Source organism: Diaporthe citri (genome assembly GCF_014595645.1).
Source record: "Diaporthe citri strain NFHF-8-4 chromosome Unknown scaffold_7, whole genome shotgun sequence".
Lineage (NCBI taxonomy): Eukaryota > Fungi > Ascomycota > Sordariomycetes > Diaporthales > Diaporthaceae > Diaporthe > Diaporthe citri.
This window is the reverse complement of record NW_025064852.1, coordinates 11,867-38,014: the sequence shown is the minus strand read 5'-3', so window position 1 is coordinate 38,014 and position 26,148 is coordinate 11,867. Positions and strand designations below refer to the sequence as shown.

The 26,148-nt window shown below is 48.7% G+C and overlaps 6 protein-coding genes across 6 annotated transcripts; 3 read left to right on the top strand and 3 right to left on the bottom strand.

Moving 5' to 3' along the window:
* Positions 1-2,794: 2,794 nt before the first annotated feature.
* Positions 2,795-3,599, bottom strand: INS49_013218 (uncharacterized protein; the record flags this gene model as incomplete). Its single annotated transcript, XM_043173918.1, has 4 exons — positions 2,795-2,938; positions 3,017-3,067; positions 3,117-3,419; positions 3,474-3,599. 4 exons carry the CDS (start codon positions 3,597-3,599, stop codon positions 2,795-2,797), a joined length of 624 nt encoding a protein of 207 aa, XP_043020863.1.
* Positions 3,600-4,753: 1,154 nt separating this feature from the next.
* INS49_013217 (uncharacterized protein) lies at positions 4,754-7,239 on the top strand (the record flags this gene model as incomplete). The annotated part of the gene is made up of 7 exons (XM_043173917.1): positions 4,754-4,774; positions 4,837-4,921; positions 5,066-5,831; positions 5,890-5,962; positions 6,017-6,234; positions 6,310-6,466; positions 6,547-7,239. 7 exons carry the CDS (start codon positions 4,754-4,756, stop codon positions 7,237-7,239), a joined length of 2,013 nt encoding a protein of 670 aa, XP_043020862.1.
* Positions 7,240-8,425: 1,186 nt separating this feature from the next.
* Positions 8,426-13,976, bottom strand: INS49_013216 (uncharacterized protein; the record flags this gene model as incomplete). The annotated part of the gene is made up of 10 exons (XM_043173916.1): positions 8,426-8,689; positions 8,747-8,877; positions 8,951-9,023; positions 9,087-9,182; positions 9,417-9,595; positions 9,665-9,676; positions 10,154-10,163; positions 10,221-10,817; positions 12,297-13,683; positions 13,741-13,976. 10 exons carry the CDS (start codon positions 13,974-13,976, stop codon positions 8,426-8,428), a joined length of 2,985 nt encoding a protein of 994 aa, XP_043020861.1.
* Positions 13,977-14,801: 825 nt separating this feature from the next.
* INS49_013215 (uncharacterized protein) lies at positions 14,802-16,345 on the bottom strand (the record flags this gene model as incomplete). Its single annotated transcript, XM_043173915.1, has 6 exons — positions 14,802-15,330; positions 15,396-15,480; positions 15,541-15,558; positions 15,778-15,800; positions 15,855-16,165; positions 16,244-16,345. The coding sequence occupies 6 exons, from the start codon at positions 16,343-16,345 to the stop codon at positions 14,802-14,804; spliced, it is 1,068 nt and encodes a 355-aa protein (XP_043020860.1).
* An 851-nt stretch (positions 16,346-17,196) lies between these two features.
* On the top strand, positions 17,197-18,820 carry INS49_013214 (uncharacterized protein; the record flags this gene model as incomplete). The annotated part of the gene is made up of 3 exons (XM_043173914.1): positions 17,197-17,605; positions 17,998-18,037; positions 18,097-18,820. The coding sequence occupies 3 exons, from the start codon at positions 17,197-17,199 to the stop codon at positions 18,818-18,820; spliced, it is 1,173 nt and encodes a 390-aa protein (XP_043020859.1).
* A 964-nt stretch (positions 18,821-19,784) lies between these two features.
* INS49_013213 (uncharacterized protein) lies at positions 19,785-25,578 on the top strand (the record flags this gene model as incomplete). The annotated part of the gene is made up of 10 exons (XM_043173913.1): positions 19,785-20,212; positions 20,295-21,199; positions 21,279-21,469; positions 22,869-23,041; positions 23,221-23,386; positions 23,448-23,494; positions 23,570-23,713; positions 23,773-24,110; positions 24,174-25,093; positions 25,210-25,578. The coding sequence occupies 10 exons, from the start codon at positions 19,785-19,787 to the stop codon at positions 25,576-25,578; spliced, it is 3,681 nt and encodes a 1,226-aa protein (XP_043020858.1).
* Positions 25,579-26,148: the final 570 nt, after the last annotated feature.

Here is a 26,148-nt window from a genome sequence, read left to right as displayed (position 1 = left end):
AGGCATCACTCTTTCCGAGCTCTCCGTGCACGAACATTTCTTTCACGCCGTAGGAGGCTGGTAAAGCTTGCCTGTAGCGATAATGTTGCTCTGCACTACGCCAGATCCAGATCCACCATGTCGGTCCGGTCTGCGGACCGGTCGCAGATCTCACGGGAGCAGCATTGTCCAATCATGGGCATTTGAAGATGTCATCGGATTGCTACTAAAAATGGCCGGGCGGACCTTGGATGCTACCCTAAATTTGGCGCGGTTTGAAACAGCCTAACTGGAAAGGAGAGGTTTCATGCATTTGCGCGGAGTTGAAGTCTAGTGTCAGGGATCAACGTCACGTGGGCCCTTCGGGCCCTTCGGGCCCCAGATGCCAAGAGAAATAGCCAGAGTTGTAACTGTATTTATGTATCTTGTATTTATATTTATATCTGTATTTATATCTATATTTTTTTTGTATTTATATCTATATTTATATTTCTTTTGTATTTATATTTATATTTTATATTTTATATTTTTTTATATTTATATTTATATTTAAATATAAAATATAAATATAAATATAATATATATATATATATTAAAAACGAGCTACTTAAATAAATAAGGGACAGGTCTTGCTAAACCCTCTTAAGGATAACTTAAGGAAGAGCTTTAATGTAATAAAGAGGGAAGATAGGAATAAAAGAAAGTTAAAGAATGTGATGGGCTTGGGCTAGAAGCCCAAGCCTTATATAGTGTGGCTAGATAATCCAAGGGAGCTTGGATTATTACGTACCTTTTGGCGCAAATGGTTGCTGCTTTTACAGCTTATGGAAGAAGGCGCTAGCCAGCCTGCAGCCCCTCTGGGGCCAGCCCATAACAAAGAAAGGGAAAAGATAAATATTTTAAAAATTCTTAAAAATAAGAAAAGCTTAATTAAAGCATTAAATATATAAAAAAAGAAAAGAGTTAATTTCTTAAAAAAATGTTAAAAATAAATATAAAAGCTAGCTTTTTATAGCTAGTTAAAATTTAGCGCAGTATTATTTCTTACATATTTCCCTGCCCCCGCCAACAATATATATATAAAAATTCTTTTAAAAGAAATAAAAGAAATAAAAGAAATAAAAGAAATAAAAGAAATAAAAGAAATAAAAGAAATAAAAGAAATAAAAGAAATAAAAGAAATAAAAGAAATAAAAGAAATAAAAGAAATAAAAGAAATAAAAGAAATAAAAGAAATAAAAGAAATGAAGAAAATAAAAGAAATAAAGGGTAAAGTTATAATTATATATTATATAATATATAATTTATTTATTTATTTATTTATTTATTTATTAAGTTATAAAAGCGTTATAAAAATAATATAATAAAACTTTTATAGCTTTTATAAAAGTTAGTTATATATAAAGTTAAAAAACCGTTATAAAAACATTATATATAAGCATTATTAAAAAAGTATATTAATTATAAAAGCATTATTTATAAGAGTATTATAAAGGCGCTTTTTAAAAATTATATATTTATTTACCTTAAGTTATAATTAAAAGCCGTTATATTATAAACTTTAAAAAAGTAAATTAAATAAGCTTAATTAAAATAAAGTAAAATAAAGATATATAATTAATAAGTTAAATATATAATAAAAGCCTTATATTATAATAATAAATATAAATTTCATTAAGCTTTATAAATTTTAATAAATTTATATTTTTAATGAAAAAGCTAATTACTTTATATTAAATAATAATATTATTTTAAAAAATGCTTAAAAACATTATATAAAAATAATAATAAAGTAATATAAAAAGAATATAAATATTATATTTAAAAAACTTTATATTTAATTTAATTTTATTAAAAAATTAAAGTTATTAAAAGTATTATTAAGGGTATTATTAAATATTATAAAAAAGCTATATATTTAATAATATTTATTTAAAATAAAAAGAATAAAAAGGCGAGGTAAAAAAGTTATTTATTTAAAGCAAGGATATTTAAAGCTATATATTTAAAAATATTAATTTAAAATAAAAGAAATATAAAAAAGTTATTTATTTAAAGGGGCCTTAAAATAAGGTTATAAAAAAAATATATTATAATAAAAAAATATAAAAAAATAATAAATAATTATATTATTAACTTAATTAAAATTAATATTATAAAAACCGCCTTTAAAAGCATTATAAAGATAATATAAAGGCATTAAAAAGTTATTTATTTAAAATAAAGTTACTTAAAGCACTTATTTAAAGCACTTATTTAAAGCACTTATTTAAAAGTATTATAAAAAACTTACCTAATAAAATAAAGTAAAGATAATATAAAAATAAAGCAAAAATAATAAGCTTAAGGATAAGCCTTAAGAAAAAGGGAATAATTTATTAAGGATTAATATTACATAAGCCCTTTGGGCCCTTTAAGCCCTAAATACCAAGAGAAACAGCCACTATTTAAAGGCTTTCACGCAACATATGCACCCTTAAAGATACTTAAACCTTAGGTTCAATCTATTGCTTTGGCCCATAGGGGCTATTTGGCCCTATCACTCTACCTGTCCACCTTATTTCTGACATTTAGGCACATACGCGAATGCGAGAACGACTCGGACCTTCAGGGCTGGCAGTGTTTGGGAATGTGACTGAAAATCAATGTATCCTCAATTACAATTCGAGACGAGGAGATTGAAGTGAGGTCCGGATGCATCAGTTAACTCAGATGTGCAGGTGTTATTGGATTAGAGCCATAAATGATGCCCTCAAACTAACACTTGGGGGCGTTCCATTGCCCACATCCCATGAATTGCACATTAAACACCAGTTCACCAAATGAGAACCGGTTTTATAACAACGCCCTCCTCCATGTCCTTCACTGCTTTTCGGAAGTCCTTGGCTGAGTAGAACTTGACCAACTTATCCACGGGGAAACGCCCTGCCCTGTACCACCTGATCATACTGGGAATGTACTGGTAGAGAGTGAGCAAAGTGATAAATTCAGCAGCTCGGGCTCGCCTCTTGTATTGCTCCAATGAGCTATTACTCACCTCCTCCGGGTACACGCTGCCTTCCATCGACCCCAGAATCGACTTTCCAGACTGGCCGATTGTCAGCAAAGAAGGGAAGTGGAGGGGACTTAATACGCACAAACATGTATCGCATTAGCGATATCTCCAGACCTGCATCCATCGGGGGGACGCCCAGAAGAATGAATTTCCCCTGGTTGGCTGTGAATTCGACACCCTCTTGGATGAGAGACACAACACCTGTTGCGTCCACCGTGATTGTAGTTCCTGTGCCTCCAGTGACGTTCTTGATCTCCTTGACCAGACCTTCTGTCAGGAGTGACGTATTTATAACATGGGTTGCGCCGAAGCTTTTCGCTAGTTCCAGCCGCGACGCGATCCGATCTATTGCAATAATAGTTCGACAGCCTTTAACTTTGGCACCCTGCATTCAAATCAGATACTAATACAATTCCGAACAGTGATGGATATAACATACCATAATAGCCGCCTGCCCTACTGCACCAAGCCCGATCACCGCGATCTTGTCCGAGGGCTTTGCATTAGTGAGTTCAGTGATTGTCCCAGCACCAGTTTGAATGCCACAGCCAAGTGGTGCGAACATCTTCAAGTCGTCATCATCATCAAGAAGATGCGTAACTTTCACCAAAGACGTCTCTTTGACTCTGGTCAGATGCGAAAAGCTGGACTGTCCGAAGAAGGACCCGCCGATCGCCTCGCCGGATGATGTTGAGCTGATGAAGGCATCTGTACTGCCGCCAAAGTTGATTTCTGTAAAGCTGTGACAATAGCCCGGAGCGCCATTTTGGCAATTGTAGCATTGCGTACAAAAGGCAAAGGAAAGTAAAACTCGATCACCACGTTGGACTTTGGTGACTCTTGGCCCAATAGACTTCACATATCCAGCACCTAGTAATTGTAGTTGTCAGCTACCGCTTGTGAGTCTCGAGGGGGATGAAATGAGACCTTCGTGACCGAGGATCCGTGGATAACGTGGGAGGCCAAAAGAAAGTGCTTCATCCGGAGCGCTTCCGCAAATCAAATCAGTGTGACAAATACCGGAGGCTACTAGTTCAACTATGGCTTCATCATCTGCAGCAGGTGCTATGGCCACTTGCTCGAGTGCCCATTCTCTGTTCCCGCGTGAGGGTGCACGACAGACAATAGCTTCTGTTTTGCTGCACTCAGGTGACGCCATACTGCAGATTGGAACAGGCCAAAGCCAAAGACAAACCTGCAAAGGAAAACAAGGCAAGCCAAGTGTGATGGGGCACCATTGTCATGCTTTTCTAGCTTCAATGCCGTATGCATGAAAGCGAGAGTCGTCTCTGCTGTGAAGATCCCCCCTACGCTTACGGACCGGGACCGGTTGTCCAGTGCCGCGAGCTGGGTTAGGTGGCCTGCTGATGTTGTTCCGACCTGACCCAAATGGCTTCCCCACACTTCGTCTCCCCGCAATTGACAAAGAGAGTTTCGGTACCCCAGATGGCAAGATCTACCTCGATCATGGGCCGAATCATGGGGTTGCGACCGGATTACTACAGCGTGTCAAGGTGGAGACGCACAGGTTGTGCTCGCTGCTGGACCCCGAACCTTCCTACAAGGAAGTTCTCGATGGGCGGTCCGGGGGCCCGCGTGGCCCCGATTCTAGGGGAAGGGCCTCAAAAAAGCCGTGCTTCAATCGTCACTGTCAGGACAATCCCTACATGTTAATTAGTGCTCCGTCAAGTCCTCATCAATGCTCCGATACACGACGAAATGGCTACTACGCTGACAACTGTACGTACGATTGACAACTAGTCCGGGCCATCCAGGTCCTCGTGAATTAATCAGCCTCATAGGCGACCAAGGTCGCGGTCTCCAACGGGACTGACCATCACTCCGTACAACTGCCCCCTTACTCCCCGCCTCATGACCACAGCAAGCGTCCGTTGCCTGAAAAGACCAAAGGCCAGTCTCGGGATCAGGCAGTGGGCGACTTCGAATGGGGCCCATGGACTATACAAGGCAAGCTGCCAATGAAAACCCCTGAGCTACAACAAAACGACGGTGATTGACGCTTACCAACAGATGTCCTCATACCGCCTAACGCCGGTCGCGGCATGGTGAAGAAGTACCACCAGCGCCGAACACTATACCAGTACACAGCAATGTCGATTTTCGGGCTGTGGATATTCAACAATGTATCGAATCCAGCTTGCCGAGCCGCCGCGTTATGTCTGCTGTTCCCTGGAGCTGGCTTCACTGCGATCCCGTCCCTAACATCCTACGCGGCCTTTCTCGTCACCATAATCCTAGTACCGATGTCGCTTGCTGTATGGTTCATGATGGGTGGAATAGTCTTTCCATTTGCGTTGTGGATCGGCTCTGCCGCCGCAGCAGCATACCTTGCAGCTGATCAACCGATACTGGAGAAGACTGGGTCGGTCTGGGCCGTGCTTTGCCTCGCAAGCGTGGCATGGGTCATGAACTACGCAAGCCGCCTCAACGCGGCCGGTTTCACCAAGGCACAGGAGCGAAACAAGTATCTCGTCTCGGCCGTGGCGGAGCAGATGGCAGATGCTGTGCCCGCGCCGGCCCCCGGATCGCGTGAGGTGGACCTTGAGACACTGCGTCATGTCCAATGGACTCTGGAACGCGGTCTTTCTGCCAAGGACGACTTCAGCTACCACGATATCATTGAGCAGTTTCAGCCGTCTGCTATTCGATACCAACTGAATAGTGTTGTGGATGCGCTTTCCATCTACCAGTGCCACTACGCCCCTGGATTCCATGGGTATCTGTCAAAGGCATCACAAAATTGCATTGAGAAGGGTCTGCAGAAGAGAGTGATGAAGTGAGTCAAGCCGCTGCCGTATCTGCATCTCTGCATACATGTCTGACTCAAATACAAGGTACTGGAAGTGGGAGTCCATCTTCGGCAAACTCAAGTTCAGCGACTGGGATCCGATCAAAAAGGATAATATCGTGAGTGTAGACAGTTACGACGTGCAAGAAGTGGTCTGACCGATGATGCAACAGATGGTCACTGGGTATCTCGCCAGCGCGATGGGACTCTACGAGCAATCGACTGGAGACCGACGTTACCACAAGAAGAATTGCCTCGAGTTTGTGATCGACAATGGGAAACATTACAAAACAGATTTTGAGGGCCTGGCTGATGCACTCAATACTAACATGACAGACAATCCTTATTGTCTCTATCCCTGTGAACCAAATTGGACCTATTCTCTCTGCAAGTAAGACTCATCCAAAACAACATACGGGCATGGGATCGACTCCGAGGCTCCATAGACTGACATGTGCCTCTGAAGTCTCATCGGGATGGCTGGTCTGACTATTTCAGACCGCATCCTTGGCCGTGACCTCAGTCTGAAATTGCGAAATCGCTTCGAGCGGTGCTTGGAGGAGGAATTCACCGAGTGCGATGGGCGGATCTTGCCACTGCGCAGCGAGTTCACTGGCCTGACGGTAAGCATACCTATTCCAATTCAACCCAGTTGACAACAGGCGAAATACAGTTGCTGATTCGCCCCGTGTACTTCATATAGATACCTAACATCTGTGGCGTTTCAACCGATTGCATCAACACAATGCTTCTGACCGCGTACCTTCCGCACTTGGCACATCGCAACTGGGCAATGATTCGCAAGGAAAACATTGCATACAGCGAAGAAGGCGAGCTCCAGGTGCTCAACCTAAAGGGAGCAGACCTGATGGACCCTTGCAACTATCGATTCGGAGAGGGCGCAGTGCGGGTCTTCCTAGCAGGCGCCGCTGGCGAATTTGGTGATGAAAAGATCCGCAAGGAGGCAATCGAGCAGGTGGACACGAAGTTCTACCCGGTGGAGAAGACCCCAAACGGTGCCTTGCGCAACGTTGGCCTATCGGCTTCACTTCAGTCTATCTCCTTAATGGCTCGGCTGATCCGGCACAGAGACCTGGCCAATGCTACCCTACATGGGCCGGCCGAGACCGCACTTCAGGGCCCGATCCTCGAAATATGCCCGTTTCCGGATGTCCTTGTGGCCAAGGCACACAGTGATGATGGCAAACAACTTGACCTTGTACTATACAATGGCAAAGAGCCTGGGTTCTTCCAGCTGGGGTTCGAGAGACTGATACCGGGGCAGGCTTACTCGCTCAGCACGGGAGAGACTGTCACTGCGGATGACAAAGGAAAGGCGGGCGTGAAGGTCAGGGTAGACGGCCGGACCCAGGTTTTCATGAAGCCTGCTGTGTGAAGCGAGTTTTAGCTGCTGTTCTCCATGCATTCTTTTTCAGACCGCGGTCCCCCTACGCAACTTCTAATTCTTTTTGGCTTGACCACCGTAACCAGAATAAAGCTATGAGAATATAGTTGGCTCGAAATTCATTGCATACTCTCATATGCAATCAATCGTTCCATTTTGGCGCTAACGACCTACATTTAACACCTCACACCTTTTTTATACGCACTTTTCAATTTTACTTCAATCTATTTAAAATATATATAAAAAGAAAGCTGCTTCTTTTCTAATTTCATTTCTTCTCTCTGCTATTAAATTGGGTATATAAAAGAGGAGAAATTTGCATTTAAATTGAAGTTGAAAATGACTTAAGTTAAAGAGGAATTAAAGAGGGGGTGAAATTAGAGAGTTATGTTAAAATTACTAATTTTAACAGTGTGAATTTAACTAGATCTATTTAAAATCACCACTACCTTAAAATTTCAAATTCTTCTTTAAAATTAAACATTAACACACCTCACACATTCAATACTCCCTCCACCCTCCTTAAATAGATATCAAAAGAAGCAAAAAAGAAATAGCTATCTTTTAATATAGGGTATAATTAAATTAAGAAAGTATTCGTTATATAGAAGGTGAAAATAGTTAAAAATGAAAGTGTGATGGAAAAAGGGTGTGAGGTATCATATGTAGGTCACTAGCGCCAAAATGGAACGATTAATTGCATATGAGAGTAAAACAACGAGGTTCGGAGAATGAGAACAGAGCCTACATATACGCGTATCCCACCCGCCAGTGAGTCTCATGCTAAGGTTGGTTGAGGACTAAGGGAGTTGGTTCTGTGGTGCCGTGGATTGCGAAGCCATTGCCAGAGCATGTCAGGACAGGCCTCTACGGGGAAGCAATAACGTGGCCAAACAGGAACAATTAGTCAAGAGTTATAACCTAGTATACTGAAGTTGTTTCCATAGTCGAGTTCAATTGCTCAACTGCGTGATGCAATTCACGGGTTTTGTATACCGCAGCCTCATCGCAAATACTATTTCAATGCACTGAGCACTGCCAGCCGCTTCTGGAGCCAAAAGCTCTGCAAAGTGATGAATATAGATGAAAATGACATCAAAGTTGCCGCAAGAGACCTGATCAGATTTATTTTAGTATGCTGCTACAGAGATGATTCAAGCTGAGGAAGTGGGCGTGCTCACGGTGTCAAAGTAAAGCCGAAGGGTGATACGCCTGCTGCCATGGTCAAGGCTACCACATTGTAAACAGCCACCCACCCAAGATTAAATCGAATTTGCCGCTGCGTAAGCTGCGCCGCTTCAAGAAGGAGGACGACTCCACTGAGTGATGAGTTAACAATGGTAACGGCGGCACCCGTAGTCGGAACCGCGCCCTCGTGGCAGATGCGAATGCCCACGTCTGCCACCGCTAGGCTCGGCGCGTCATTGAGCCCGTCACCAACCTACAATATGGATTCTTTCAGTTTTGAACTTGGGTTTTCGTAAGTTGCAGGACTCACCATGGCAGCAACCTTCCCACTATCACGGATCATATTGACGTGATTTAATTTGTCCCTTGGAGTTGCCCCAGAAGCTAGAATAGGAACTTTTAGGCATACCGAGACTCGAGCGGCGGCCATTTCAGTATCACCTGTAAGCTGATATGGGTTAACGAGTCCAAATCTTCATGGATAACAGAGACAGACGGAGATTTTGTGGGATACTTGCCATTCCACAGCTGTAGCCCATGCCTTTTAGTTTCTGAATGGAGGTCACTGCCTCTGCCCGGATAGCGTCCTTGACAATGTTAGCTGCACAATCAATCTAGCAATCTAACACATACTCAAGGACTTGACTTACAACCAGGGAGAATGTTGCTGCATATACTCCATCGATTGCTGCATAGACAAATATCGCGCTTTCGTCGGGGAGGCCTTCACCTGTCCAGCAAGCCACCTGGTGCCGTTCCAAGTATCTTCTGCTCCCCAAGACGATCGAATGATATTTCATGCCATCACCCGGGAGGGAAACATAGCCAGAAAGTCCCCCGCTTCCTGAACTATTTGCTGGGCGAACGGATCCGAATTTCTTGAACTCTAACCATGACTCACCAAGTTGCTGTACTCCCGCAGAAAATATCGCATTTCCAACCGGATGACCAGAAGCGCCATACTCTTCTAAAGCACATACCATTGTCCATAACTCGTGTTCCGTGAGTCGTATTCGTCGAGGGGTCGACAGCTTCTCGACACGAAGACGAGCTTGTGTCAGAGTCCCGGTCTTGTCAAAGATGAGATAGTTTGTTCGAGCGAGCCGGTCGATGGTGGAAGCCCCACCTGTAAGGACAACTCCATTCTTTCGAAGAGAACCTACACATCATGGCGATTAGAACGTCTCAGGAGGAGGCCTCGCCGGCATCGCAATTATGTTGCACTTACAGGTCGCCGCAACTATTGCGGAGGGTATGGCTGAGCCAAGAGCACAAGGGCACGCGCTGACAAGAATTGTCATAGAGCGTGCGACATAATGCCGTAAGACCTCGTAGGAAGTTGTATTGCCAGGGAGCATATATCGCTCAACGAGCGGCACCGTAACTGAAAGAAGGATGACCACGGTCACAAAAAACCGTGTCAGAGTCTCAGCGTATCCAAACGTTCCTTCTTTTGTCGTATTGAGGCTCGTCACGTTCTCCACCAATTGTGCATAGAACGAATGGCCCTTCTCTTTATGCACGACGCAAGTCAAAGAGCCGTTCAAGTTGCGAGTACCACCATAAAGGAAATCGCCCACATCCTTTTTTGCTGGCATAGATTCCCCAGTAACAACAGCTTGGTTTACAAGTGATGACCCTGAAACAACATAGCAATCACAGGAAATCACAGAAAATGGTTCTATGATGACATGATCCCCGGGTCTTAAGTATGTACTTGGGACCAACTGCGAGTGGTGTCAGACAAGTCATGCATAGGATAAGAGTGTCTCTGCCTCACTTACTTGCCCAGTTGACGAAAGTCTGGTGAATTCTAGCTCCACGAGCGGTTTATAGACTGCAAGAATATCTTTCGATGACTGTCGACGAGACAGAGCCCCTAAGCAACGCCCAGCCATGATCACAAGCGTAAGTCCGACTGTGGCGGCGTGATATGAGGAAGCGAGCCGTCCCCGGACCAGCAGGTCGACTACCGAGAACGACAGGCCCAGGCAAACAGAAAGTGAGACGAGCGTGTTCATGTTGGGGTTAGCATGGGACAGTGCTTTCCAGCCGTTTGAATGAACCCATGAGACGTCGCGGAACTGGCAGTATGTGGCAAGGGCGAGCGCAAGCCACAGATTGAGAGCTCCGAACCCCGAGTTCGGCCACCTCTTTTCGAGTTTCGAGGCGGCATATCCAACAGTCTGTATCAGAGCTGCGTAGCGGGCAACACTAGCGAAGCTGTTCTTGAGGTCTTCTACCTCTTGCCTCGACTGGAGCATGTCGATGATCTCCTTTGGAGACCGAGGGCCGACCTCAGCGCTGTAGCCAACAGACTCCACAGCGCTGATGAGCTTCTTCTCATCCAGGGCATGTCCTCTCTCGGCCACTACTGTGGCCTGTTGAAAGGGAAGTGAAACACGAGCGTGCTCGACCGATGGGATTTCTGACAAGACTCGTTCGACACTGCCTACGCAGGCAGCACATGTCAATCCGGAAAGTGACAGAACCAGTGCAGATGGCTGTGATGATGCCTGGCTTGTTGATTCGGCCTTCGTATGGAAACTTGTGTGACTGTGGGAAAGCCCCGACCCGCCATCCTCGTTATAGCGGATGTTGTCGTCGAAGTCGAGGAACTGGCAAGTTTTGACGAGGGTACCTATGCACAAGGCAGCAATATAGCAGCATGCCATGATGAAATAGGCCAGGTGGAACAGCGATGGCGCGTCTCAGCCACGTTGGGCCTGATTGCGTGGTGGAAACTGGATATCGCAAAGAACCACGTCCACAGCGTCGCGGCGGACCGTAGACCCGAGCTGCGGAGAACTCGGAATGGGTGCGGAGTTGAACCAAGGATAGCACGTTGCCAACGTGAGAGTGCAAATTGGCTCAGCCTGTGTGATTGGTCCGTTGAAACACATCACCGGTAAAATTGCTCGTTTGCCGGGTGATTACGAAGCAGACTGCCTGAGGATATGGGTGAAAATACCAGACTCACCCTTTATCAAATGACCATGGAGGCAGGTTTGATCAAGCTCTCTGTAAAACAACTACATCTCGCTCAAAATAATTAAACATCTAGACAAAGCAGGGCTCGTAGATTCCAAACTTGTAGACTACAATTTCTTCGTCTCGGAATCCACTGAGCAGAGCACGCTGCCTTCGTCGACGGCGTCGCCTTCTTTCCACCTAGTACGGAACTTGCCAGCAGAATTCACAGAAATACTCAATTCCATCTTCATGCTCTCCGTCACCATGACACGATCCCCTGGCTCCACATGGTCCCCGGGGCTTTTGAGGATCGACAGAATCTTGCACGGCATAGGTGCCTTGACCGTGGCTGGTCCCCCTGTTGATGTCGAGCGCGCTTCGACGAGTCTCCGTTGGCTCGAGCAGAAGGAAAGTAGTGTTTCTCGACGATATTCCACCCATTCGCCTACATCAGGCATATGGACGAGTACGTGTTCTCCTTCGCCTGATCGCTCATTGTTGTCCTTCGCGGGACGCAAAGCCAAATATGCTTTCACTCTCTTGCCGTTCATTGTCATTTCCAAAGACACCGCATCACCGCGAGTCAGCTCATCGGCTAAAGCTTCAAACTTGATAATATCGACCTGGTAAGCTGGCCTCTTTAACGCATCACCGCTGCGTATCGCTCGACTGATATCGTTGTAAAGGGCAGTCGGTTGACCAGGCGGCGATTCCGAAGCGCGTGATTCCGCGTCGCCTGCCACAATGGGGTAGACATAAACACTTCTCCCATCGGAGTCTGCCCCCCCGGATGGCCGTAGTATACACGATACTGAAGAGCTGTACGAGATCACTTCAGAGCTAGAGCTGAAGGGGTCAAAAGTCTGATTGTGGAATCTCGCACGTACTCCGCGGAAAGCAGTTCGGCCGGGCAGTCGAAGTTGCCGAAGTCTCTCCAAATAGACGCTTGGAATAAGTGGTAGATATTCTGGCGGATCCTTTAGATATGAATTTTCGAGTAAATCTGGAAGATTAAGGGGAATGAATGCCGTCGTGTAGCCGAGGTCCTGGAACGCGTTATGCAACAGGCAGCTCTGGAGAAACAGCTGGTTGGTCTTGACTCCCATGCACGCGGTATTGGCCAGCTCCCTCGCCATGCGTTCAATGGCTTCGGATCTTGTTGGGGCCCAAACCACGATCTTGCAGATCATGGAGTCGAAGAAGATGGACACGGTGCATGGCGACTGCATGGCCGTTTCGTACCGTACTACCGAGTTGGATGTTCGTCCTGGCTTCGCGGGTCGCCACAGCATAATATTACCGTGATCGGGGAGGAAATTGCGACGAGGATCTTCCGCGCATAACCGGCACTCAATCGCATGCCCCGTCTGCTTCAGTTCCTTTAACACAGGCAAGTCTCGAAGTCTGCCGCCCGATGCCACGAACAACTGTAGTGCCACCAAGTCGACCCCGGTCACCTCCTCAGTAATCGGATGCTCGACTTGGAGACGCGTATTGACCTCTAAGAAGTAAAACTTCATCGCGGCAGTGTCGAACACGAACTCAACAGTGCCGGCGCCTTCGTATTCCAAAAGTTTGACAACACGGACCGCAGCACTGGCCATCTGCGATCTCACTCCAGCATCCAAAAACAAGCAAGGTGTCTCTTCGATGATCTTCTGATTCCGTCGCTGCACAGAGCAGTCCCGCTCGAAGAACGAAGCCGCCTCGCCGTGTCGGTCCCCCACGATCTGTATCTCGACGTGCTTGCTCTGCTCGATAAACTTCTCGAGAATGCAGTCACTATGTCCGAACGACTGCTGGGCTTCCGATTGCGCGCTGGCCAACTCGGTGCGTAGCTGCTGAGCGTCGCGCACCACTCGCATCCCCTTGCCACCACCGCCAGCAGCCGCCTTCAGCATCACGGGGAAGCCGATCTCTGTTGCTGCCTTGACCAGGTCGGCAGGGTCTTGGCTCTTCCCCGAGAAGCCTGGAATCAACGGCACGTCCGGCGCGTGCTTCTGCAGGTACTCTTTTGCGAGGCGCTTATCGCCCAGAGCCGACATGGCGGCCCCACTGGGCCCGACAAAGACGAGGCCGGCTTGGCGACTGCAGTCAGCGAATGCAGCATTCTCACTAAGGTATCCATAACCTGGGTGGATCGCCTGCGCCCCGGTATCAAGGGCGGCCTGGATGATGGTATCGATGTCAAGGAACGGATTCTTCGAGGTGCCCCTAATGCTGCCGATGCATACTGAGTCGTCTGCTTCAGTGACATGCCGTGAGGCCGAATCCCTACAAATCTTGTCAATCCGTCATATTGCAAGGCTGATTGTTGACTCTCCCACTTACTCCAGGACGTAAATAGCCACCGTGGATATTCCGAGTTTCTTACAGGTTTCAATGATTCGGCAGGCAATTTCGCCGCGGTTTGCAATCAAGAGCTTCCGGATCTTGGAAGCGCCGCCATTGACTGTAGGGAGCGCTGCGACAAACAGCTCCCGGTGACTGCTAGACTCTAGGGAGAGTGAGTTTGACGTTTCAGGATTCACATTGGCCAGCAGCTCTTTATTCGGTCCTTCAAGCATGATGGTCTTTGCCTGGTGCCGCATGAAGTATTTTTTGCTGTTGTGAGATGTCTGGGGGATCGAGAACAGCAGCCTGTGATGGCGTTTGAGTCGATCTTTGCAGCGGTGGGTTGAGGATCTCTCTATGCTACTGAGACTATACTGAATGACAAGAATTGTTCTATCGATTCCCGCATGCAGGGTCTACCGCGCGTGCGGTCTGCCGAGTGACATCTTGCCAGGATGTAGTCTACACCCCCCGGGAAAGCTCGAGGTCTCCCTACAGCTCAAGCGTAGGCCGGAGCGTGCCGGGGGCGAGGGCAGGCACTTTCGGTAATTCGCTCCGATACAAGGAAACAATGGGCAACTTTTCGTAAACACGGCCTGCTCCGCGGTGCCGTTTCGGCAGGAAAGCAATCGGTCCGCTTCCGTCCGCGCGTCCGGACGAGAGCGGAGAAACGGACCGAGGTCCGCGTCCGATCCCGGCCGCCAGATGTGGACATTTGCCATCGGGCCGCAGGGCGGGCCACTGCTCTTTCCGGGTTCCAGAACAGAAGACACGCCCTAAGCAGTCTCGCTTACTGAGATTCTCGACGAGCTCCTGGGAAGATTTGGTCTCGATTCAATAGTGTATCCAGTTGGAAGGGCTGTAGCAATTGACCGCAAAAGGACACTTAGTACAGTACTGCCCAAGGTCAAGCCTGAAGATCTCCTAGATGAAATCAATTGTGACAGTCGTCGTCCGCTCCATAGTATCCCATGTTGTGTAGATCTGAGTGAAGTATTTCTTGGTGACGCTCTACGAAGGGTGAGTATATCATACAGGTGCAATAACTACCGGGCACTTCAGATTCTTGCCAAGGACCGCTGGCTCTTGGTATCCTCAAGCGGGGGCAATTTGACAACTTCCAGACACATGCCCAAAATGTCTCTTGTATCCCGTGGATCAATCACCCCGTCATCAATCAGAACTGCGCTCGTCGCATAACATTCCGCGTCCTTGATAGCCTGGTCTCGCAGCTCCTGCGTCCTCTTCTTTCCCTCCTTGATTGCCTCTTGCGACGCAGTGTCTCCCGGTGAAGTCCTGGCTTTTGCTTGCTGGATATTCTCCATAACGCCAGCTAGTTGGTCTGGCCCCATGACACTGCACCGCCCTGTTGGCCATGAGAAGAGGAATCGAGGCCTGTAAGACCGGCCGGCCATGGCATAATTTCCGGCGCCATATGAAGATCCCATGATTATGCTGATATGAGGGACTTGAGAGCAGCTGACGGCTGAGACGAGCTGGGCGCCGGCCTTTATGATGCCGGCATGTTCTGCCTTGGGGCCCACCATGAAACCAGTGACGTTGTGCAAGAAGACAATGGGCGTGAGCCTGCAGGTCTGTGTTAGTTCGACACATGGGAAGCTGACGCGATGTCTGGTCTGGGATAATCTCACTCCTGATTACAGGTCCTGATGAATTGCGCTGCTTTCAGTGCCTCCTGCACGTGTATGATCGGCCTCTGGTTGGCGACTATGCCAACTGGGAATCCTGAGCCAGCGTCGTTAGTGATTTTTCACCAGCCATAGAGATTGCACTCACCTAGAATATGCGCTCGAGCTGTTATAATGCTCGAGCCATATTTAGGTTTGAATTGCAGTAGACGTGAATCATCCACAATGCGCAGCAAAACCTCACGCATATCAAACGGCTTGCGGATGTCCGGATTGACGAGGGACAATAGATCTTCAGCTGGATAACGCGGAGGTAGGGCAGGAATGGCCTTGTGAGCTAACAGACTTCGGGGATCCGGCGTGCGAACCGTAGCTACCCACTCACGCGCCTTTTGTATGGCGTCGAACCTTATCAGCTGTCAGTTCTTGGCTCTGAGACCCAATGGATTGTGACTGGCGTACTCGTCTACCGCGATTTGGTCTGCCAGTCCAGTAGTCGTCGCATGGATGTCTGCGCCGCCGAGCTCCTCGGCAACGACAGTCTCTCCAGTGGCCATCTTGACTAGAGGTGGGCCAGCAAGAAATACTTGTGCCTGCTTCTGAACAAAGATTGTGTAATCTGATAGCGCCGGGTGGTATGCACCTCCAGCAGTCGAAGAACCAAAGACGATGGCACACGATGGTTTCCCTTGCTGTGTTCTTATTGCCAGGTCGCGGAAAAGCTGTCCTCCTTTGTGGAACACACGGAATTGTTGCGGTAGAAACACGCCAGCCTGGGTCGAAGATCAGACACATGAAGTCAGCATGGAGACTTTACATCAGAGGAACGTGATGACGGTCAGGTGGTATACCGATTGAACCAGGGAAATCAGCGGCAAGTCGTTCTCCATGCCTATCTCCATTATGCGATTCACCTTCTGCACTGTGTACGACACCACTTGCGCCTTAGACATCATCATAAAATTGGGTCGAGATTTTTTTCGCAGCACATACCTGTGTATTCATTCCACGCACCACCATCTTGTGTTGGGATGTGTGACATCAACAGGCATCGTGCACCGCTGAACAACGCCTCTGTTAGTCTTTGGAGCAAGCACCCTCTAGTTCTGCAGCCATGAATCCATTGAGATGAACCAACCTGACGATCCCAACACCGGCAATTATGTTTGCGCAATTGTTTGAATTGGGTAATTTGTGTCCGGCGAAAGGGCCGAGCTCGAGAAACGGCGAGTCGAAGTCTAGTAGCAAAGCGATGCGATCTCTGGCTGGAAATGGGCAGCAGCATTAGCCTTGTAATCATTGAAATGAATAACGATACGGGGGAACGCGCACGCAGGAGCTGTCCTCTTTCTTGATGCCTGGAACAAGACGCAGTGCTGCCCTCTGACGAAACTTCTTTAAGCCGTTCTTCGAAGTCTTGCAAAATCCCGCCCCATTTTGATCGCGATTCCTCCAACCCCGGGCTCCGAATATCGACGGACGTTATTTCGACGGGAAAATTTTGACCGCTTGCCATGTTTCCAAAAGCTCATGAATGATGTGTAAATGGTATCGGGTCTCATGGCCTTGGGGAGCCGTTGCCTATTTTCCCACAGGGTTGCTAGTCCTGGAAGCCCTGCTTATGCAGCGTGAAACCGAGCTCTGCCGGACCGGCTTCCGCATACGACCCCGGGGATTGCCGGTGCAATCACATAATTCGATACATCTATTATGGGAGGCAGATTGCAGAACCCGATTCCACTAAATCAAATGTTGACTATTGGTAGTAGTGAACCGCATTTTTCTCATCCCATTACTCGTTACCATGGAATCATCCGAACCAAGAGACCAACCAACAAAAGCGCAGTCGCGTCGTAATGACCTCGCAGGTGACGCCTCGTTGGTATATGGGCCCAATGAGCCGCCTCTCTGGAGGAAGCCGCTCGCGCAAATAATAAAAGAGCAGGCGACCAAATACGCAGAGCGGGAGGCGGTAATCGTACCTTGGCAGTCAGCCCGGCTCACCTACGCCAGACTTGGGGAGCGCAGTGCCCTAGTGGCCAAGGCACTTCTGGACACTGCGATCAAGCGAGGAGACTGTGTGGGAGTTATGGCTGGGAACTGCTACCAGTATATCGAAATCTTCCTCGGGGCTGGGAGGATTGGCAGTCCTGTCGCCGTTTTCAACAACGCATTCTCCCCTCAAGAATTAGATGCAATGATTGCTCGTACCGGTGAGTTCTTACGTGGTGTTCCCATATCCCGGAGAGATCCCTTTGCTGAGTTCGTACATTTATTCCAAGGCTGCAAGGTTCTCTTCATTGCTCCAGAAATCAGGCGCAGAAGCCTGGCTGGCCATGTGCAGGCGGTTCTTGGTTCGCTTGGCTCAAATTCGACGATCCGTCACGTTGTCTCACTTGACGAATCGTCCAAATCTGGCCATGGAACTAACTTTCGAAGTTATACTGACTTCTTGAATTGCGGGCAATCTGTCTTTATAAATGACAGGACTTTGGACAGGGCCGAGCGAAAGGTAGCCTCGTCAGACGTTGTGAACCTGCAATTTACTTCTGGTCAGTTTCACCAACCAACTTGGTGGATCATTGCTGATCAACACGGACAACAGGGACTACGGGGCTCCCAAAAGCCGCTGCTTTGACTTATGAGTACGTTCATCCAGCTTACGCCGCACTAATTACGATGGCTAATATTTTTTTTCCAAAAGCAACATCATCAACAACGGCCGTTATGTTGGCAATGCTATGCAGCTAACCGAGAACGACGTCGTTTGTTGTCCATGCCCATTGTTCCACTGCTTTGGTCTTGTCATCGGGTTCCTAGCATCTTTCTGCTCCGGCAGCAAGATTGTATTCCCGTTTCCCACATTTGATGCGAACTCGACACTCGATGCTGTGGTTAAAGAGAAAGCCACTGCACTACTTGGAGTGCCGACTATGTTTCTGTCGATGCTTGAGGTACTAAAGAAATCCCCTCAGCGAATAGACACGGTGCGGACCGGCGTGGCTGCAGCTTCACCGGTGCCTGCGTCTCTAATGAGCCGCTTAGAACGCGAGATGAATATTCCTAAAATGCTCATCGCATATGGCATGACCGAGACAAGCCCGGTCACATTCATTACATCCCCTGAAGATGACCGTGATGAAAGGTTCACAACCGTGGGACGAGTTCTTCCTCATACCGCTGCCAAGATTGTGGACGCTGATGGCAACACCGTTCCGCGCGGGGCTCGAGGAGAGATCTGTACCAGCGGATTCGCACTACAGAAGGGTTATTGGAGGGAGGAAGCCCAGACGCAGGAGGTGATGAGACCAGACGCGGAAGGAATTATATGGATGCACACAGGTGATGAGGGTTTCCTTGATGATGCTGGTTACGGGCATGTTACTGGCCGGATCAAGGATATCATCATTCGAGGTAGATCTTCCTAGGACTTGTCCCCGTCTCCATTTCGGCATCATTCGTCTTGAACTCGCGCTGACGTTGCACCCGATAAAAACGCGCAGGTGGCGAGAACATTTCCCCAGCTGAGATTGAAGACCATCTACTCAGACACCCCGGGGTTGAAGAGTGCTGCGTCGTTGGCCTAGAGGATCCTCGATACGGTGAGGCAGTATCATGTTTCCTCAAAGGGGCTAAGGGAAGTCGACCCAGAGAAGAGGAGATACGAGATTGGGTCACTTCAAGCCTGGATCGAATCAAAGCTCCACAGCATATTTTCTGGCTAGGCGACGAAGGGGTGGGCCGAGAACTACCCAAGACGGGCAGCGGGAAGTACAAGAAGCATTTGGTACGTGCCCAAGGCAATGCCCTGTTGAAAATGCAGAAGGCTCGGGCGAGGATATAAATTCAGTGGCGTATTCTCTCAAACAAAACATGTAGATTTCGCGAAGATGAATATCGAATGTCCTATACTCAAACTTGAACAACTGCAAAGGCGTCTCACTAATCCCCAATTTGTGGGACAATATGCGCTAAGCTGGATACTCGATGAATGCAACAAGTCGGTGCTCGGACTCGCATCCAAGCCGTCACAGAACGAGAATTTTCCAGGGACCAAAACAAATACTATACTTTTCTCCATGGTCTTAATTCCACGAATCTGAATCTACTAGTTTCTTGCGGCAGCAGTATGGATTTGGAATGTGTCTCTTGCGGCGCACCGGAGCTTCCATTCCCCGGACCCTGCGACCGGCCCGGGGGACGGGGGGAAGTTGGGGCCCGGACCGCTTGCCCAGACAATTTGACGGGCCAAGAGACCAGCTAAAACTGGACCCATTCATGCCTGGGTATGGAATCCCGCCGTGGTGCCGCAGCGCCATTTCATAGCTCGAACTGCATCAGCAGCGCGCCCAATCCTGACTGTGGTACGAATTACTTGCACTTGAAGCAAATATGGCAATGGTTCGCATCTTCGAGGTTGGGCCAAGAGATGGCCTCCAGAACGTGAAGCCGACCATCTCTACGGACACTAAGTTGGGTTTGAATTCAAGGCTCATAGAAGCTGGTATCAGAGATATCGAGATAACGTCAGTAGTCTCACCTCGAGCAATTCCTCAGCTCGCCGATAACCGCCATATCCTTTCGTCAAGTTTGGTGCAGAATACCCTGCGGGAACAGCCAGGCATCCGACTATCCTGTCTTGTGCCGAACGACAAGGGTCTGGAACTTGCAATCCAGCATAAAATCAGAGAGGTGGCAGTTTTTGTTAGCGCAACTGAGGGTTTCAGTCGGGCCAACATCAATTGCTCCGTCGATGAGGGCCTCCGCAGAGCCAGGGCCGTCTCAGCCAAAGCTATTGAGAGTGGGCTGACTGTCCGCGGGTAAGCATGTTTCGTTTTCGTGCTCAGATGCAGCAATGCCCCCTTTGGCATAATCCTCTAACCAAGATGTTCTAAAATACAGATATGTATCATGTGTCTTTGCTGATCCTTATGATGGGCCTACGCCAAAGAATGCGGTCTACCATGCCACCAAGAGCTTACTCGATATGGGTTGCTACGAGGTGAGCCTGGGGGACACGCTAGGCGTTGGCACGGCACCGCAGGTACGAGACTTGCTTAGTTACCTCCGCGACCATGGAATCGGCCCAGAGAAGCTGGCTGGTCACTTTCATGATACGTATGGGCAGGGGCTGGCCAACGTGTGGGAGGCATACCAATGTGGGATAAGGACTTTTGACAGCAGCGTGGCTGGTCTGGGTGGTTGCCCTTTCGCCCCTGGTGCTAAAGGCAATGTCGCCACAGAAGATCTGGTGTACCTCTTCGAGCACGCAGGTGTCCACACTGGGATTGACCTGGCGAAGTTGGCGGATGTGGGGGGTTGGATATCCAGGAAGCTTGGGCAGGACAATCAGAGTCGAGCTGGGGCAGCATTGTTGGCGAAAGCTGACGACGTTCAACGGTCAAAGCGCAAAGCGCAATCCAATCGGCCTGACTGGGTTTTATTACACAAGAGTGATCTTGTGTCAATCTTTCGAAGCGGACCCAACGGGAAGATTGTTCTCGACAACCCGCGGAAAGGCAATGTCCTCTCAACGAAGATGATTTCTCAGCTTGATGACGCGTTCTCACTTCTAGATAACGACGAGTCCATAACACGAATCGTCATCACGGGAGACGGAAGGTTCTTTTGTACCGGGATGGATCTCAGAACAGTGGGAATGGCCAGCGATAGCCCGGCGCGAGCCAAATTGTTTCGGGCCCTGACTGGGATGCTCGAAGCAATCGGAAATTGTTCCAAGACGACGATAGCCGCGGTCAATGGACCTGCTCTCGGTGGAGGCGTCGGGCTAGCTTTCGCTTGTGACTGTAAGTGAGGTCGATGAGCCAAGCTCTGCGAATCTGTCTCTTCTTCATATTTCGGCAGCTACTAATTCTTGTTCTCTAGTGCGGCTGTGTCCCAGATCAACAAGCTTTACGCTATCAGAGGCCAAGCTGGGACTTTGTCCGGCTGCGATCTCCAAGTACGTGGTCAGAGAATGGGGTGTCGCACTCGCACGCCAGGCAATGTTGTCCGGAAGACCGGTGACGGCCGAGCAGTTACAATCCATCGGTGCTGTCACTGTTGCATGCAGCCATGTGGGTGAATTAGTGAGCGCTACGGATAGTCTTTTGGACTCGCTACGTTTGTTGTCTCCCAGTGGGTCACGGATGTCCAAGGAGCTTGTTGAATTGGGGTGGAAATATGGTGGAATGCCGGAACAGCATCAACGTGTCTCTGAACTTTTTGACGAAATGCTGCGGCCTGGGACTGACGGGGCCCATGGAGCAGCAGAGTTTCAAGCAAGGCGGAAAGTCGATTGGGATACTCATCGGGCCGGGAAGCGAAACACAGTCAAACCAAAACTTTAAGTAATGACATGCCTCCCTTCCAACTCCACCATGCATCTTGTTGACTAAGGGTAGGGTGTCTCAAAGCACAGCTAAACCGTGTAAAAGTACCTAGGTATGTGTAATCTGATCACCCCGTGCGCTGTCCTCTGAAAGATAGTTCCGTCCGAGTCCTGTTGGTTTGAGATGAGGCTCGACTCAAAATTCTTCATGTAGAATATTCATGATTTCTAAGGGGAAAAAATAAAGAAAGCAGAAAGAGGCTCTTCAGGAAACGTTCCCAGAGAGACTCTGGGGAATTGTATGAAAGAAAAGCCACCCAGGCCCTCTCTTTAACTTGCCAACAAATTACTTAGGCGGTTTCCCCCCTCATTATGGTATTTGCACAAGTTAATTAACCCATTACCGACTTATTAACTAAGTTATAAGATCCTCTGCTGCTTAGGAACCTTGGAATTCCTGTGATTCCCGTTACATAATCAAGTTCTTCTGTGGTCTGGTCACCGTAATAGGCCCGCTCGTTGTCCTTCATACTCGGGTGCTTGGCGTTGGAGGTGCCAACGAAGCAAACCTGGACTGTTGTCCTAACAATAATGGAAATGTCTCCACTGCCACTCATGCACATGCATGTACTGAGTACATTTGAAATGCCCTCCCAATGCCGGCCAAGTCTTGTTATTGCGTATGCATGGCACGTACCCAGTACTTACTAATCAACAAGATGTGGAGATGCATTACGCAAACCTTATTCTGGAGCTTGCGGGGATGGATCATGGGTTGAGACTAGCCATGGGTGCCCGAAATTTCATTTTGATTTCTTTCACTCCCCCCGGTGAAATTCCATTCGCTTAGGCTGGGTGGGTCTGAAAGGCTTTCCTGATAAGACCCGATAAGAGCTGACAAGACCTGATAAAAGGCGACAAAATACGTCTTCTTTAACTTGACTGGTCTAACCTTTTTGGAAAAAGATTCTTCTCCTTATTTGGTTAGCGTTGCATTTCATTGCATTTTAGTCATCCCTTCTGAAATTGCTGAATCGGGTGCGGGTCTGAAATTTCACCATGGCTAGTTGAGACAACCAAGGTTCCCCGCAATTTGACAGACGGCTATGCTTCGGATCCGTGGGGAACGCTGATCACCACGGTAGTCGACTTCTGACATCAGCCTCAGGCTGCTTGATGACCCTTCCCAGCAATGTCGTCGAAGGATCTCAACGATGGAGTCTGCTCGCCTGGGTTCGCAGTTCCCTCCTCGCATCAACCTGGAGCCCCAGCACGCTGGTGTCATCAAGCGCATTCGTCAGGCTTGCAGCAACTGCCGGTACGTAACTCTGTCCAGGTGCCCGAGCATCAGGCCGAGTGAAATCCCGAATGTCATCCACGTCGCCGCATACTTGACCAGGTGGCTCCACCTACACTCGACGCCAGTCAGCCAGATGTTGATGGGGACCTGAGGTATGATCTTTAGACAAGGACAAGCTAACTTACAATCGTCATTAGGCAGCGCAAGACTAAATGCTCGGGCGAGAAGCCTCAATGCGTCAATTGCAAGCGCATCAAGCGCTCCTGCCACTATGAGCCATATTCGGCGACCTCCACGTCTGCAGCCCTTGCTACCCTCCAGAGCTCGCAGATAACATCTGCCGCTGAACCAGGCTCTCAAAATGTGGGAGATACCTCTCATTCTTGAGGTATGCACTTGCAGAAACTGACTAGGAGACACACAGTCCGAGCTTCTGCAGAGGATAAGGACCATAGAAGACCAGCTCGCTAGGTTGAGCGAGGTGCAGAGGCACGTGATCCTATCTATTCACCCTCCGTGTATTTACAAACTGACGATCAATTATAGGTCCTTGAGTGACGGTCCTTCCAGTCCGGACGGGTCTTCGCCACATTCCAACACGACCGAAGGAAACCAAGACACAACGGCGCGCCGTCGTCGACCCTCTCACGTGCTCTATAGACCCTGGAAGTCCTCTACAGCTCATCAACAGTATGACATACCGTTCACATTCTGTGGCATCGATCGACTAGATAGCTTACACAGTTTAGAAGATTTAATGTGCTCCCGCCTCACAACATCGTGGAAGCACTCATCGATACGTACTTCATCCGAGTTCATAACCAGCCATACTCGTACTTCCAAGAGGAGAGCTTCAGGCGCTCACTTGAAAACGGGTCATTACCAAAATGTCTCGTATTTGCCGCCATTGCGAGTGCCCTTCGATTCGCAGACCTCGACTTCTACCGTGGTGCAGTCCAAGAGGCGCAAGCTGCCTATGCGAGGGAGGCGTGGCTTTCTGTCCTGAACGACCACATGACTGCCGAAAACTCGCCAAGTATCCACGTAGCTCAGACAACGAACATCTTGGCAATCATCGATTTTACATGTGAGTATCGAGACGGCCACCATTTCGTACGTCGCACCGGCTGACATTATCCCCCATTCATAGCTGGCCGAATCAGCTCCGGATGGCTCAAGATTGGCCTGGCCATCAGAATTGCCCAAGACCTCCAACTGACGAAAGAGTCTAGCGAGGAACTCTCCAATGTTGAACGAGAAGAGCAGAGGCGGGTATTCTGGTCCATCTACCTTCTGGACAAACTAGTGTCGTGTGGAAAATCACGCCCGCCCGCCATTTCGGATGAAGACTGTCAGGTCCAGCTGCCCTGTGATGAACAGACTTTTCGCAACGGCGGCCAGAAGACGACGGCCACACTCGATCAACTACACAAGTGGGATGCTGAGTCTTTATCCACGTGCGGAAATTTCGCTCTAGCTCTGCTGGTTGGGTCGGCTCTGGGCAGATGCGCCCGCTACGTCCTCCATGAGCGCAGAAAGGGCGAGACACCGCCTTGGGAGTCCACTTCCAATATGGCATCGATCAACTCCTTCCTCTTGCTGGTTGAGTCCCACTTACAAGTCGACGAGCGGTCCATCGAGGATATAATAGCTGACAATAAGCTCACGACGGGAGACGATGGTATTGATCACCAGGCCATAGGTCATGTCATCTTTGCCAACGCGGTCTTCCATTTGTGCCATATTTTGCTCAATCACCCTTTCCTCCTGAGGCTACGCCTACCGGAGTTATCTGATGGAGCCCCGCCGAGCTTCCTTTCACGGGCTTTCCGGACTGGGGCTGATCATGCCCGCAAACTTGCGAACTTCCTCGTCGATGCGGCGAAGTCCGGCTGTCATGTCGCCTCCTCATTTTATGCGTACTCAGTCGCAGTCGCTGGTAGCGTCCTAATTCTGCATTTCCATGCAGCACGAAACCAAGCTCGTTCTGCAGAGCTCGAAGAGAGCATCCAACATATCATGGACACATTGGACCAAATGGGCTTGTTCTGGCGTCACGCCTCAAAAATGGTAAGCTTTTCTTCTCTGCTTCTGAGGTTGGGCTTCCATGGGCAACAAAAACCATGAATAGTTTCAAAGCTTGTCTGCGAATCAGCCCGCAATTTGAACTAATACATGAATTGCAGAAAAGCCGGCTACTGTCCTTTAAGGAACACGGACACATCTTCGCGTCTATCCTTGACCCTCATGCGCAGATGGGGCTGGACCCAGAGTTTGAATCCACATTGTGGTCGATGGTGGACTATGGGACAATGTGTTCCGACGGCACGCTCGTTATGCCTTCACGGCCCGACCCAGTAGCCCCAGCCGAAGGAGAAGTAGCTCAAGACACTCCTTATGGGAGCTTAGCAATGACCATGGGAGGGACATCGCCGGACGCTATCTACATGCCGTCGTCTGATCAAATCCATCCAGACCAAATGGTCTTTGAGAATTTCGACGTCCACTCCCTGGATTATCTTCTTGATCTTCCTTCCGGCAGTGGTCAGGCATAAGGCATGGCGGTAACGGGTTGATCGACAACTTTGCATCAGGGAAAAGGCGTCATAGTCCAAAAAGCCCATTCATTGCGTTAGAACAATATCTTTTAAAGTTTCTGCTCCACTACAGGATCTTTGATACGTATGACTCTCAAAGACCCACAACAGCGGTTTCCTCGTCATGGGTCTGGCCTCGTGCTCGCTAATTGAAAGGTAGGGCTTGATTAGCGAAGCGTAGCTAATGCCCTCGCACGAGAGACGCACTCCTATTCTATGCTTGACTTCTCCCGGCTAGCAGGTACATATGTTTGGGTTGCAATGTCCCCCACACGTCGTATCGCAGAGCTTGACAAATGTGGGCGTCTGGATCTGAACAGTGAACTGTCCGGCATGGTTGCTGACTCCGTCCACCGTCTTGTCGATGTCATACCAACCCCGCTGGAAAGTTAATCCTTTAGACCACTGCTCTGCGATATCCTCCCGCACCGCGAGCCAGACGTTCGAGATGTCGGCGCCGGCGTCCACCCAGGTGGCAGTCGTGTTCGGCGTCACTGATGCATACGAGAGGTAAAAGCCTTTGACGCC